General features: G+C 35.0%; 1 protein-coding gene across 1 annotated transcript; it reads right to left on the reverse strand.

Moving 5' to 3' along the window:
- Window positions 1-1,567: 1,567 nt before the first annotated feature.
- Window positions 1,568-8,187, reverse strand: brcc3 (BRCA1/BRCA2-containing complex, subunit 3). Its single transcript, XM_067376097.1, is given in 9 exon segments — window positions 1,568-3,010; window positions 5,219-5,262; window positions 5,446-5,577; window positions 6,568-6,623; window positions 6,715-6,803; window positions 6,925-7,011; window positions 7,792-7,912; window positions 8,006-8,136; window positions 8,139-8,187. Coding segments are annotated over 9 exon segments (858 nt in total). The 3' UTR covers window positions 1,568-2,861.
- Between the last annotated feature and the right edge of the window lie 7,392 nt (window positions 8,188-15,579).

A 15,579-nucleotide genomic window follows, 5' to 3' on the forward strand; every position in this document is an offset into this window, starting at 1 on the left:
AAGGGCTAGAGCCGGCCCTGGCTGTAGTGATAAGCAGTCATAGCTGTGTTTTATTGTGAATAAAACACAGCTATTGACCAATCAGAATCAAGGACAGGAACTAACTGTTTTATAAACCACTGTAAGGCTGTGTGTCCACCAGAGCGTTTTTAGCCAGCTGAAAACGCTAGGCGCTCTGCTTAAAACGCCCATCTGTGAGCACTTGAGAGCGCTTCTGCAGCACAGCGTTTTTTTCCGTTGAGACGCTTTGTTGCTATGATCAGTTGGCCGGTGTTGTATTTGTCCCGCCCCTCCTTCACTCTGATAGGATGGCTGGCTAAAAAGTGACAGTGATGAGCGCAGCGTTTTACTCAAAGTTGAGTAACTTCAACTCGAGGCGACCAGTAAAAAATGCCCAGCTCTCAGTGCTTGAGCGTGAAAAAGACGCTCAGTGCCTAGTTACGCTCTTGCCGTTTAAAAAACGCGGCGTTCCCATTGAAAACAATTGTAAAGATACGCTAGCAGCTGGAAAAAACGCTCTGGTGGACACACGGCCTAAGAGCAATGTGAGCTTGCTTTAGACTGGCATTAAAGGTGGGAGTGTGTATTTTTCAAAAACGCTGTTGGACATTGTTGAGATTTGAAATCAACCCAAACAAACCCAGCCCTTTCTTCATTGCTCAGCTCCAGACAATCAATCACACTCAAAGCCAGTTTTACTCACATGTGAAGCGGAATCAAAGCAGCCTCTGCGTCTGTTTTCAGGCCTTCCTGCTTATGCCCAGTCATAAACTTTCATTCCAGTGATATTCTTTTGAGCTCTTTTGTATTGTGTCTTATCATCTTTCTGCATTTTCTGTTTTTCTTTTTTCAAATCTCCCTCTTGCTCGTTCCATCTCCTCGACCGTCATATGACAGTGTTTTTGAAAAACTACTTACTCCACCTTTAATGTGGCTTCAAAACAGCTCGCTATCAAAGAATAAACAGTATAAAAAAGTCCTTGGCTTATAGATAGAAGATGCATTATTCTCAACCCCTTTTTTTCTCAATTTGTGCATTTGAATAAAGAAACTGCACTAACGACTGCTTGGTAAATGACCGTATATTCCAGCCTTGAATGACATGACTTACTGCCTTTATACAACATAAATATTTAAGATACAAAATTATATCAATATAATTTTAGCATAATTCTGCTATAAGATATAGTCCCTGACCTATTTAAAGGGATAGTTCACCCAAGAATTAAAAATTTGTCTTTACTTACCCTCAAGTGGTTCCAAATCTGTATGAGTTTCTTTCTTCTGTTGAACACAAAAGAATAAATAAAAAATACTATGGAAGTCAATGGGTGGCATCAACTGTCTGGTTACCAACATTCTTTAAAATATCTTCTTTTGTGTTCAACAGAAGAACAACGTGAAGGTGAGAATTTTAATTTCTGGGTAAACCAAACTACGGTTCACTCTATAGGTGCTGCGCAGAGTTGTTTTCCTTACAGTAACTAAATATATTGTGTATTTTACTGACCAGTCAACATCTAGGGCCATAAATATCCTCTTTGTAATATGGTATGGACCATAACACTTTATGATTCCCTCATAGCAAGAACATTTGATTGTCATTTATTTATTAGAACTGCACACCTAAATATTGTAAAAAAAATCAGGCATGCCAAATAAACTATACACTGCTAGTATTCTGTCTGTCTGCTTGACTAGTTTCACAATCTAAAGAGATTAAAGACTTTGTTCAATAAAAACTGTCTGCAGTTCAACAAGGACACAAGTGCCACCTAGTGACAAGAAATAAAATGTGAATCCATTGGGTTTTCAGTTAGATTAATATTTTGTCACACAAAGTATTTTTTATACTACGCTAATTGTTTTATAATAACACTTTTAGGTAAGATTAGTCAGCACCAGTGTGGCTTATCATGTAAAAAAAAAAAAAAAAAGAAAAAGTGCAGGACAGTACAGTTAAAAAAAACAATCCTCAAGCAGTTTCTGGTCTTCCAAACTGTCAGCTAAAATGTTCATTTTAGCATTTCATCTAAAAAAGCGCTTTTTTTGTCACCTTTTCTACTTATAGTCTAAGTGCCAGACTGTTCGACCAGGGAGCTACTTGACATTCACAGAAACATTCAGTCTAGACTGAAAATCTGCATGTAAATGACAAAAAATGAATATAGCTGTTTGCGAGTGTGACCCGTGTGAAGTATTAGAGAGTTTAAGGTGTTATAGTTTTGATTTCCAAACACATATTCCAAACTGAATTTAGTTAACACAAAAGTGAGAATAGAAGCATTCAGTTAATATAACAGATAAGCCACTCTAGATTCTATGCAGGTATTTACATTGTCATTTTAAATTGGCATGTTTATACATTCAGAGATTTACAGCTTATTTAAGAAACAGCATCAGTAAATAATGTCACAGAACACTTATGATGACCATCAAATAGGTAATCAAAACAAAAAAAACCTTTTTAAGAACATCCGCATTTTGTAATTTTATGGTTTTCAGCGAGTATACATACTACAATGTCAACAAACTTGTAAAACATGCGTGTGTATGCATGACAAAAACCAGAACCTGATGGATGAGTTAAAACGTTACAAAAGAGTAAAACACTCCTGTAATGGTGCACAGTACTAAGAGGGTTCATAATTTAAATATTTAGCTGGAAGACACAGTACTAGATACGCACTGAGATCACAAAATGTGAAATTACAGACATCCTGTCTTTACTCTCCCAGTGATTTCTAATCCAAAAGGGGCAGAAAAGCCAATGATTTCAGTGGAAAAACAAAAAGGAATGAAAAAAAGAATGAGGCTTTTAAGGATTTTGATAAAACTCTCATTGCTTCCTATTATTCTCCTTATAATGAAGCCAGTTCTTGTGTCAGTTGCTCTTTCTCTTTCTGGAGTTTGATGATGCTTTGTTTATTCTGTTCCAGTCGATCTTCCAGCCACTGCAGCAGCGGGCCGCTTATGGCCGACATCTGACTGCACAGGTTTTTAGTGAACACTGAGAAGCACACATACATACAAATTACAAAAGCACAACTGTTAAAATGATACTAAACTCTTCACATTTATGAAAATAAATAAGGTTAGTCCCACACAGTACCCAAAAATACTTTTATAATAATGGTTTTACAATTAATAAATAGACAAAATATCTTTTATTGAAAAAATATTTCAAATGAACTGCCAGTGGTAATGATCTATGCCAGTGGTTCCCAAACTTTTGATAGGTAATATTTCCCTCTTAAATTGATATTTTAGCTGTATTTTGTGTTTTATTTTTTACCTTTATAAAGGCAAATATTTTCTAAACCTATTAAATGTATGTCATGTTTTATGTCAAATTGTTCTAAAATTCCATTAATAAAATAAATAAAGCAATAAATTAAACTAAATCAACCAAATGAAATCAGTATCAACAAAAGCCATCTTCATGCACAAGCTGCATCTAGATATATTTACACTGTTTAATGCTGCTCAGAGGTGGCATGAATGCAGTTACTATGGCATATTTAATATTCTAAGAATGTGTTAAATAAAAAATATTCAATAGGTGCAATAGGTGATTCTCTTCAGAAACATTTTTTGTTATTCTGGTTGAAAGTCTCCTCATATCCTGATAGCACTATATTAAACAGTCTAAATGTATTTGAAGGCGTAGGACCATAAAATGTTCATCTAATCATTATATTCGGTCCAAATGAAATAATATGACGTCCTACCTGCCTGTCAACATATGTTTTTACATACCCTTATGCACCCTGCTTGCGCAGACATCATATGTCATCAGCGCGTTTCATGCTATGCAGAGTTTATGTAGACAGACGTCAGTCGCGGAGCACCACAAACAAACAGCAGCCGCCTTTTACAGTTCCTACCAAATCAAAACAACGAATTTATGCCAAAATTACCAAAATTAAGAGATGGCAATCCGTGATGATCTAATCGGAGCTGTTCACGTCCTCAGACTCGAATTATCGAAATGAATAAGCAGCAGTCAGGTTCAAGCACTCTAAGTTGTTTACATTCTTTATAATTGATATGTTATGTGTTTTGAGACATGAGGTAGTTTAAGGCCGTCTCTTGTGATGCTTTGCCAAATGCAGCTGTGTGTTTGTGTGCGTTCATGTGTTTTGGAGGAGGCGTGGCTTCGGAGATGCTCTGAAGGAAGGGTGGGATGTTACGATTTGAAAGCTAGCTCGCTGTTGCAAGGCTCTCCGAAAATGTCCTATTGCATCTTTAATGAGTGAGTCATCAAGTCATTCATTTGTTAATTCATTCATTCAGTAACAAAGCAAGTGGATGCATTTATGAATGGGTCATTGAATCATTGACTCTCCTGATTCGTTCAGAGCTGCAGATTCGTTCAGTAATGAAACACCTCTGTGTGTTGGAGAAGCACCACAGATTCTGTTGGAACTATTTTGTTTCAAAATAGAGCAAACAACACTGGCACTACTGTTTAAAATGTACATCACTTAATAATACTCATTTGTTTGTTGAGCTGTTGTTTAAAATAATGTCACGTTTGCAATCGTACGAATATTCAGGAAAAATTGCATTCTTGCTCATAGAATATATTATCAACATTAGAAACAGGAAGAACTCACAGGTTTTTTGTTTTTTGTATGGAAAAGAGTTTGAGTCTTAAAACAATGTAGTGCTATTTGCTAAGGCAGCATACTCTGCATCATATATGCTTGCTGCTTGTGTGGATGCAGTCAGTTTTGACCGCAAAAGATGAGGTAATTTGATTGGATGTCATGTTTTTGACCTTTTTACGGCACCTCCATATTCCTGTTTTTGCATTAGAGGTGGCATTTTGCCTGTAAGAAATGCATGCTCGGTTTTAATGTTATTTTAAAGTGGGGCAGAATTAATGAATAGCAAAACTCAGCATTTTGCATTTCACCTCACGTACAGTTTGGAAACCACTGATCTATGCAATTTGCATATGCAATGTGTTTGATCTTTCATATAGCTATATATTTAACAATCTACAGCTGCTTCACACTAAAAACATATTGTCATTAATTTTTGTGCAAAGATGACAAAAAATGGGAAATGACAAACCAGCTCTGATTTTATTTACCCAAAATGTAATTATAAACCCTAAACTCACCTAAAGCTTTAACAGTATTAAATTGCAGATGTGCAAGCACTGTTCTTTCCTTCATGAAATGCAAACTAGATATTATAATTGAATTACCTGATCCATTATGTATCTTTGTGACTGGATCCAGATGAGTTAAACTGAGAAAAAAAAAAGGAAATTGGGTTAAATATATACAGTATATATTGCATGAGGTCCTAAGCAACCATTTACTATGTAAAATCTAAAATATACATGCAGGGAAATGTAGCCATGAAAATTTCTATAAATAAATTAAATTAATATGAAACAAGGAAATGGATAACTCTGGTAATGGCCTGTACCTGTGAATCCTTCTGTATGTATCCTGTTCTTCTTGACAAAGGATTCTGGGCAGTTCCACGGCAGACTCCAGACATACTTTTCCAATGGCTTCATGTGGGACTACATGGATTGGGATCTCAATCCGCTCATACCTTGTCATAAGAGAGGAATGTCATTTCTAGATGTATGAGCAAAAACACTAGCTCTGACTTGGCTTTACCAAGATTGTGAAACTGTTCAAGGGACAGTTCAACCAAAAATGAAAATTATCCCATAATTTACTCACCCACAATTCATCCTAGATATATATGACTATCTTCTTTCAGACGAACACAATCAGAGTTATATTAAAAAATATGCTGGCTCTTCCAAGCTTTATAATGGTAGTGAGTGGTGCCACTTTTTTAAGCCCAGAAAAAGTGCATCCATCCATCATAAAAGCAATACAACAGCTCCAGGGGGTTAATAAAGGCCTTCTGAAGCAAAGTGATGGGTTTTGGTGAGAAAAATATCCATAATTATAACTTTATAGACTAGTCTGTCCGAGCATTCACGAGAGAGACGACAATGCTCCTCTTCTCTTATATCGAAATCCTCAGACATTTCCATTTAAAAATCCATGTTTTAGACTTCTAATTTTATAATTATGAATATTTTTCTTACAAAAACTCTTCACTTCACTTCAGAAGGCCTTTTTTATCCCCCTGGAGTCGTATGGATTACTTTTATGATGGATGGATGCTCTTTTTTGAACTTCAAAATCAGGAGCCCTATTCACTCCCATTATAAAGCTTGGAAGAGCCAGGATAACTCTGATTGTGTTCATCTGAAAGAAGATAGTCGTATACACCTAGGATGGCTAGGTGTATAAGAGGGTAAATCATGGGATCATTTTCATTTTTGGCTGAACTAACCCTTTTTAATTACAGTTAACAATTAATGAAATATTTAGAGTTCAGATAAATAAAACATGCACTACAAGTCTAAATATACTAAACGTTTAAATTATAGCTATTCATGATGTATAGATTTGAGTTGCAAAACTAAAACTGTAAAACATTTATTTATTTATTCCTTTTTTAATGCATTTATAAAAAATAAAAATGAAAAATATAATAAAAAAAAAAAAGCAGTGTATTTACTCTGAGCCTTTCTGGGCCTGTACGGACTGGAAACAGGTATACAGAACTCTGCCAGTCTGCAGGAGAAACAGAAAGAGCAGTCATGGCAATGAAATAAAAATCTTTCAGAATGTCTTGTTTCCTGTCGAGATGGTGTGCTTTACATACCTTTGTGTTTTTATCTTCTATAAAGCATGAGAAGATGAGTCCAACAAAACCCTGATCCATCATCTGATACATTGCTTGAGTCCTAACATCTGTATAGTGCAAAAATCAAATACATAAAGGGAATATAATAATGCATAATTACATGCATTAATAAAATAAAAAACATCATAACAAACAATAATTAAATCAAATATAAAAGATGATACTAACCAACATGTGATGGCCACACAGTGATGTGTGGATGAGAGTGGTACCAGCCCACAACCCTCATGGGACGTCCGGTCATCTCAGCTAATCTGTGCCTCATATTAAGAAAATATGCTAAAACGGGATCTGGTCAGGATTGCACTTTATAATACTTTTCATTGGGAAGTTATATAGTGCTTAAAGGGATAGTTTACTCAAAAATGAAAATTGTGTCATCATTTACTCAACCTCAAGTTGTTGCAAAACTGTATGAGTTTCTTTCTTCTGCTGAAACACTAAAGAAGATATTTTAAAGATTATGGTTAACTAAACAGTTGATTGACCCCATTAAGTTTCATAGTGTGGGAAAAAAAAGTCCATCAACTGTTTGGTGTCTGACATTCTTCAAAATATCTTCTTTTGTGTTCAGAAGAAGAAAGAAAATCATAATAGTCATATACTACCAGCACATCAATTTGAGTGAAAAGTTTACTGAAACGTGTACATGAATTTCAGAAGATCAATGACAAAACAAAACCTCATGATTTGTGTAATTCAGGATGATCTGAGAGTGATCCAAAAATATCTTGTGATATTAAATGTCACAAATTTGCTTGACTGTTGACCAAGAAATAGCGCAGAATGTGTCTTATTCATTTTACATCATATTGGTTCTTTGTTTTAAATTGTTTCAAAATCAACCACTGCACATGTCCCTAAAAAATATAGTGTAGATTTTTTTGTAGTTGTTTTTAGTCCAATGATTATGTATTGCAGAATGGAGCAAAAAAAAAAAAAATAGCCGTATATATAACTCCCCTTATAAAAAATCCCCTTACACAGACACATAATGAATATATATATAATGCATATAGAATATGTGAAAGGATATCTCGGCTTCAGTGGACGCTGCTGACAGCTGCTCTGGGGAAATCTCCACTCTGTCTTTCCTCTTGTCTGATCGACGCAGAATAATGACAGAATGAATGTGTACGATGCGGTTTGTGTCCACCTGATGGAGAAAGTCACAGTTACAGAGCTTCATAAACACACCTGTTGCAGTTCAAACACATCTATACATCATAACAACACTGGATATTCACACCTCGCCAATGCAGAGCCCCATTACTTCCTCCTTCTCCGTGCTCAGAGCATGATTCATACACACTAGAAACGCGTCTGACTCTAAATGCACCGCGTTCACTGCCATGATGTGGAGTACAATATAATAGTTAATATTTTGGTCTTATTTATTTGCTTGTTTATCACTGTCCAGCACTTCCACATCCGACGCGCATGCGCTACATTCAATTCCTTCCGACAGGAAACAGGGTAGAAAATCACATGGCCGTCAGTTTACATACGGTAACCGGGAAGGGACATTAGATTCACTTGTTATTTTTGTTGTGTATGGCAAGCTGAATTTTTCACATCAGCAATTCAGTTTACTAGTTACAATGAAAGTTCTTGAAATCACTATGGAATTTCTACTAATAACAATGGTAATTCTAGATAACAGGAATTTTCACTATAAAAACACAAATAGCTTACATAATAGCAGAATTCTTGATAGGCTATCAAAAACTGAATTTCGACAAAATAAAGGGGTAATTCTTAATATCTGTAATTGTCACTAGTTAAATATCACAATAATACACCATTCAAATACAATAACATTTATTAAGCTGGAATTATTTGACATATCAGTAGCTAATGCACTTTTGTAAAAAGAAAAAATATTATAATATCTTAAATAAAAATACTTAAAAATAGTTTTGCAGACTGATTTGGACTGGTGCAAAGAGTGATCAGAAAAAACTGCCTTTATTCATTTAAAAAAAGAATGTGTGTGTGTGTGTGTGTGTGTGTGTGTGTGTGTGTGTGTGCGTATTTCAAATACAAAATAGTATTTTGTAATTTGTATTTGATAGGGTTGATGAAAATGGCTTTGTATTTTGTATCAAAATACTTTAGTGTTTTATATTTTTGTAGTTTTAAAATACTGTAAATACTCTGTAAGAATGAAGAAGTCTTCAGTAGACTCATACTGAATCAGTAGTTTGCACAGACTTGTTGAGTTCAGAACAGATGTTAATTTTTAGTGTTTCTTTTAAGGCTAAATAGGCAATTATACATAATGTTCTTGAAAACTATTATACCGAGTAGCAGCCCCCTAAAAATTATGATTAACAATCAATTGATTAATTAGTTATAATGAATACAGGTGCCATCAGTTGCCTTCTTATGAATGACTTGTTTGTCATTGAGTCAGTGTTGCTGACGCAAAGTAGGCCCTTCGTTACCAAACACCAATGTGTTGTCTTCACATCTACAGCCAGTGGAAAGAAAAAATGCTCAGAATGTGCTGAAATCATGTTCATGGATGAGATTATTAACTAGAGCAAATGCTGGGAGACGAACGTGACACGCGTCTTGAGAGCAGCGTAATATTTATTATGCTACAGTCGCCACGTCCGCTTTGTTAAGTCAAGTGTACAGTATGTAGGGTAATGCGGCACTGTTTATTATATTAGATACATTTGTGTGTTGAAAGTTGTTATAGTGTTACTCTGTGCAATGAGACAAACTGCAGTAATCTAGATCAATGTTATGGTAAAACATGGTACTTGCGGTAAATCAAGAAAATGAGATTTAAACAAGAAGCTACAACATGATTAGTTTTCAGTCGATGAATGAATCCAAACAGTTCCTCATCTGTCTAATAACACATTATAATATGTTTTATTAGACAGATGAGGAATATAAAGCATCTTTGGTGTTTCCATGGTTTCAACAAAATAAAACCGGAAACTGAGGGTAACACAGGTATGATGTCATTGATAGGCAACGCACGGACACAGTCCGTGTCCTGGTTAAAACTGATTATATCTCTGGATTTTAACATTCTTGGAAACATTTGGGATAATGTGAATACGCAAGTCAACTAAATATATAACACTGTTCTAGTGGATTTTGGATATTTTAATCTAAAAATCCTACTGTACATATTGTGCCTTTAACTGGTTGCATACGTTTGATTTATTGCATGACTCGGGCAGAGAAAATCTGTCAAACAAATGTTTACTTAAGTGAGTCAGTGTAATGGTAAAGGGATCGATCAAATAAGCCAACTGATAAAAGGTTTGCGAAGAAATTTCATGCTCCCTTGTAAAAGTATTTTTTAGTATTTTTAAAATACAAAAATACAGTAGTTTATTTTGATACATGGCTGCTGTATTTTGTAGTTTATTTTGATACATTTAAAATTAAGGTATTTGGTATTTTATTTTAAAATACATTTTGATGTATTTTTGCCCAACCCTGTGCGTGCGTGTGTATGTGTGTTAAAGAGAGATGTCATGTTCAGTATTTGTATATGAATTTGCATCATCCCTCATTCTTCACTTTAAACAAATTCAGTCTTCCCTGTTTGTAATGGAAAGAAAGGATCAATTGATATGGTCAGCCCTTTTCCAATCCATTGAATCCAATCTTTTCCAATGCTAGTATTAATAAATATATAAATATTTAATGAAAACAGAGAACTCCTCATGAATTATCCCTTTTTTTCTTCTTTTTTTGTGTTAATTTCAATCTATCCCTGAAGAATGACACCCCAACATGTCTGTCACATTTTACTTGACAGATATGTTAATCTTAAGATATGTTTATCTTAATTCACCATAATTGTATGCTAGGTAAAGATTTTGCATAAATGCAGTCATTACATACACAGTCATTACACGTGCATTACAACATTTACAGTCACCACAAAAGTATATTGGTATATTTTTTTATAACAATATGGAAGACACCAACATATTCCTATTTCTCGAATTTACAATAAGAAAATCTTTATTCTGAAACATACTGTATGACAAACTGAATGATGCAAAGGAAGAATAGACGCCTACACAAGTTTTTCATCACAAACAGAAATAAAACATTTAGGGTACAAGAATCTGTAATGTACAAAAAAAGGTATTGTGGTTTCTGGACAGCAAATGAGAACACTGTAAAGATTGTCAAATATAACATTGTAAAAAAAAAAATGCTTTCATATTATTAAACTGATTAAAAAGCAGAAGCAGAGCCAAATTACAGAGTGGACAAACAATCAGAATGACACATTCTTAAACATACATGTACATATATTTTCAAAATGTATTAAGAACTATACATTAGAATTCACTTATACTTGATTTGTCATTTCTTGATAATCTTTCTGTCTCTATTGATATTTTTAATTTTATGAAAAACATCTTTACTAACTTATAATATATATATATATATATATATATATATGTGTGTGTGTGTGTGTGTGTGTGTGTGTGTGTGTGTGTGTGTGTGTGTGTGTGTGTGTGTGTGTGTGTGTGTGTGTGTGTGTGTGTGTGTGTGTGTGTGTGTGTGTGTGTGTGTGTGTGTGTTTCCCCATCATGCCATCATGCCAAACAAAACTGGTTAGATGTTCATTTGAACAATTTCCAGTTCAATCCCAGAATCTTCCTTAAACTTCTTACATAGACTATCCAAGTCATCATGAGATTTTTCATAGTCTTCATGTATCACTACAGCTTGTCTAGAGTGGCAGACATGAGTTGTGTAGCTTTTCTTTCTTATACGAATTTCCAGATATTTCAGGACAAGGCTGAGGATGGATCTAGTGAGTGGGCAGCCAACTTGTAACTCTCTGAAGTCATCTGGAGGGTGGCTGCCTTCAGGGAGAATAATCTTTAAAATACTGTTTTTCTTTGTTGATTCAGCATCACTATCAACTAAACCTTTCAGGGGGATGACAATTTCTGAAAGAAGTGTTTTTTTCTGATTGAGGAAATCTTCTAAAAGGAATGAGAGGCTGTGTGCTAAGAAGGACCATTTAATTTCACATGGTTTTACTGCAAAGGTCACAAAGCAATAGTCACTTTTGTTTACTTGGCTGCTTTTTTCTGAGGAAGTATTCAGTAGTACATTGAGGCGTTTGGCCAGAATCATAGTGAAAATCAAATAATCCACATTGAAATGTTTCCTACCATCTGATGCACTGATACATGAATTGAAATCTTCAGGTAACTGTTGGTATTTCGTCCAAATATTAAAATATACTTTTAAGATCTCTGTTAATTTACAACTATAGTTCTTGTATGTTTGTACATATATACCATCAGGCCGTTGATGTCCAGAGTCAGTTAAAGACTTGATCACACTGAGTATTTCTGCCCCATTGATCTTTCCTTCTCTTCTGTCTGGTTCTTCCTTGAATCTGTCCTCTAACCATGAAGCCACATTCGGCACTTCATTACTAGATTGTTCTTTGATTTGGAGTCGAATCCAAAATGGTAAATGATCTGAAGGAATCGCTTTCTTACTTGTTGAACTTGTATCCACACTACTTTCAAATTCATAGGTATCGCACTTGTTTATTCGTTCTAAATCCTCTTCACAAAAAAGAAACATGTCTAATCTAGATGAACTTTCATTCTGAGAATAGGTGAATTTCTTGACTGTTGGATGAAAGTATGCCCAAGTATCGATAAGATTTCGTGAGTCTGTGAATTGTTTAAACATTTTCCATGATGGTCTATGATGTAGTTTTTTTGCTATGGATTTTCGATCAAAGCTAAGGTCCACAACTGTGTTGAAATCCCCTCCAACCACGAGCACCCCCTCAGCCGTTTCCCTCAAGTAATCTCTCAGATTGTTCAGGATGTCTTTGTCATTTTTGTGTTGATACACATTAACAAGTGTAAACAGCTCACCATAGAGACGACAGAAGAGTACGAGATACCTTCCTGTGTAATCCTCATCATGACAAATGTACTGAAATGATACACCATCTTTTATTAAGATTGCCACTCCTTTGCTTCTGGAATCGTAGACTGTGAAGTAAGATTGCCAGCTGTCAAGATTTTCTAATGTTTTGTCATTAGGTCCAATATGTGTCTCTTGCAGAAAGACTATTTCTGCCCCTAGCTTCTTTGACAGTTCATCAGTCTTTGACCTTATGTTTTTTCTCCCACACATATTCCATGTGACCAAGCAAAGTGTTTGTTCTGTGGATGATTCCATTCCTGTGTGGAGCAAGTGAACAAAAAACTATTAAAACAAAATCAAAACGCCATAATTTTAATAATTCTATTTTATAACTTTTTTAAAAGTGCTATTTTTAAATTCAGAGCTATTTAAATTCTACAAAACAATTACACAGAACCTCACCCTAACCCTAATACCAGATTGGCAGCAGCCGCTTTTTATGATAATTTGGTAATTAAAAGACAACCCAATAAAACATAGCAATGAACATTATGTCAGTAGGAGAAACACAAATAAGTGTCAACTAAAAGCTTTTGCTAGAACAACATGAATCTATAGCAACAATCAAAATTACAAAGTTACAATGCACTTACATAATGTTCCTCTGCACAAAAAATATCCCTTTTAAAAAAAAACTGCATATGCCATGCCAGTTAGGTATGTTTTGAAGCATGGCAGGTGGTTTGAGCTGGTATATGCTGGTCCTTAGTTGGTCCTGAGCTGGAGCTAGTTGTTTGGGACCAGCTTAAACCAGCTCATGACCAGCTAAGGACCAACTAAATTCCAGCTCAAACCAGCTGCCATGCTTCAAAACATACCTAACCAGCATATGCAGGTTTTTTTTAACAGGGATATCTGAGTTAAGATTCCAGAATGCTAGATGTGAAATACAGCTAATTAAATTTGAATGACATCATTTCGAAAAATTAGTAATATCTCAGCTGCATCTAAACAATTCACATTTTAAAGAGATTAATTTCATTATCTAAATTATTCTCTTTCAATATGGCTGGCCAAATCTGCCATTCTAGAAGATAAGTTATAGACTAAACTACATTTATGTTGTGTATGTATGCAGATAAACCTTGATGTTATTTTCATCATGATTATATATACATTAAAATAATTTCAAGAAACAAGGGAATTTGTTTTAATAATGTCTATTATTAGATTGCTATAGTGAAACTATCTGTAAATAGTGTTAAACTCACCTTATTCACTGTGAAAAAAAGTCTCAAACTCCTCTGGCAGTTGCTGTGTTATCCCTATAGTATGTTTGCTCATGGGGTTTTATGGCAATTATAAATCGGATATGAATCGGATATGTGCGTTTGCGCCTGGGGTGTAAGTGGACAGATCGGATCGCGCACAGACGCGCGCTTCAGTCCTGTTGTGGAGATTCTACCTATTCATCCCACTGAAACCACAAACTTAGTTGTACCTGCCCTTGATACACAATCACCGATGACGCATTGGTGATGACCCGTTGGTACGTATACTGTCGTGAAGAATTTGTATTATTTTGATGTATCACATTAAAAGGGTTTCTATATGAATTTATGTCAATGACTTAAACTCAATGTACCATTGAAATTGATTTGTGAAGTCATATATGTTATTTTTGGTACGTTTAGCCAAGTGCAGTGTAAAAAGGAGACATACAGGTCACTTTTAAAAGAAATGTAAGCACGTCGTCCAAACAAATCGGATATGGTCAAAAGATCGGATCTGTGCATTAAGACTTGCAGTGTAAATGCGGCCGGGACATCATTGTTTGTAAAAGGTGCCATAGAATTGAAAATTGAATTTACCTTGGCATAGTTGAATAATAAGAGTTCAGTACATGGAAATGCCATACCGTGAGCCTCAAACACCAGTTTCCTCCTTCATATGTAAAACTTGTGTGTGAAAAACACCACAGAAAAAATGGCGAATCCCAACATAACACCGACTGTTACATAACAGTCAGGATCATTATTATTTATGCCCCCAAAATTTGCATATACCAGCCAATGTTCAAGGCAAGCTTGTATTAATGGTGGATGGCTCTGCTTTGGAGATTCAAACTAAATAAAAAAAATTTGGAGGTGATATTTGAAGCAAATTTAATATTTGATCCTCATGTCCAGAATATGGTCAAAATGTCATTTTTTCATCTTAGAAACATTGCACGATTGCGCCCCATATTATCTTTCTCGGTGGATGAAAAACTGATTAATTAATTTGTCTTTTCTCGCATCGACTATATCAACACTCTGCTTGCTGGGGTTTCTAAATCCTAAGCAAATTGCAGTACATATATGTCCAAAACTCTGCGGCCAGAATCCTGACAAGGTCCAGGACAAGTGAGCACATCACTCCCATCTTGGAGTCCTTGCACTGGCTCCTGGTCAAGTTTTGCATCGATTTTAAAATTCTCATGCTCACCTACAAGGCCTTGCATGGTTTAGCGCCACAATATCTGTCTGAACTTTTAACTGCATACACCCCAAGACGCAATCTTCGTTCTTTCCCAAACTCTGGAATGCTCTTCCCACTGAGATCAGACATGCTGACTTTTAGTGTTTTTAAATCTTCACTTAAAACTTATTTTTTTATGCTAGCATACAAGTGATTATTATTATTATTTTTTTAATGCATCTTTCTCTCTTAAATTTGCTCTAATGTATGTTTACTTTCGTTTTTTTGTATTTTATCTGTGGTTCTGTGAAGCGCTTTGAGATGCAACTTTTAAAGGCGCTATATAAAATAAGGTTTATTATTATTAAAATGAAAGTTTATTATTATTAGAACTCTTTTCTATTTGTAGAGAATAGTGAATAGTGAGAAAAGTCTTATTCCTGCTTGTAAAAACTAACTCCTAACAAA

This window comes from Chanodichthys erythropterus, chromosome 22, assembly GCF_024489055.1.
Source record: "Chanodichthys erythropterus isolate Z2021 chromosome 22, ASM2448905v1, whole genome shotgun sequence".
Lineage (NCBI taxonomy): Eukaryota > Metazoa > Chordata > Actinopteri > Cypriniformes > Xenocyprididae > Chanodichthys > Chanodichthys erythropterus.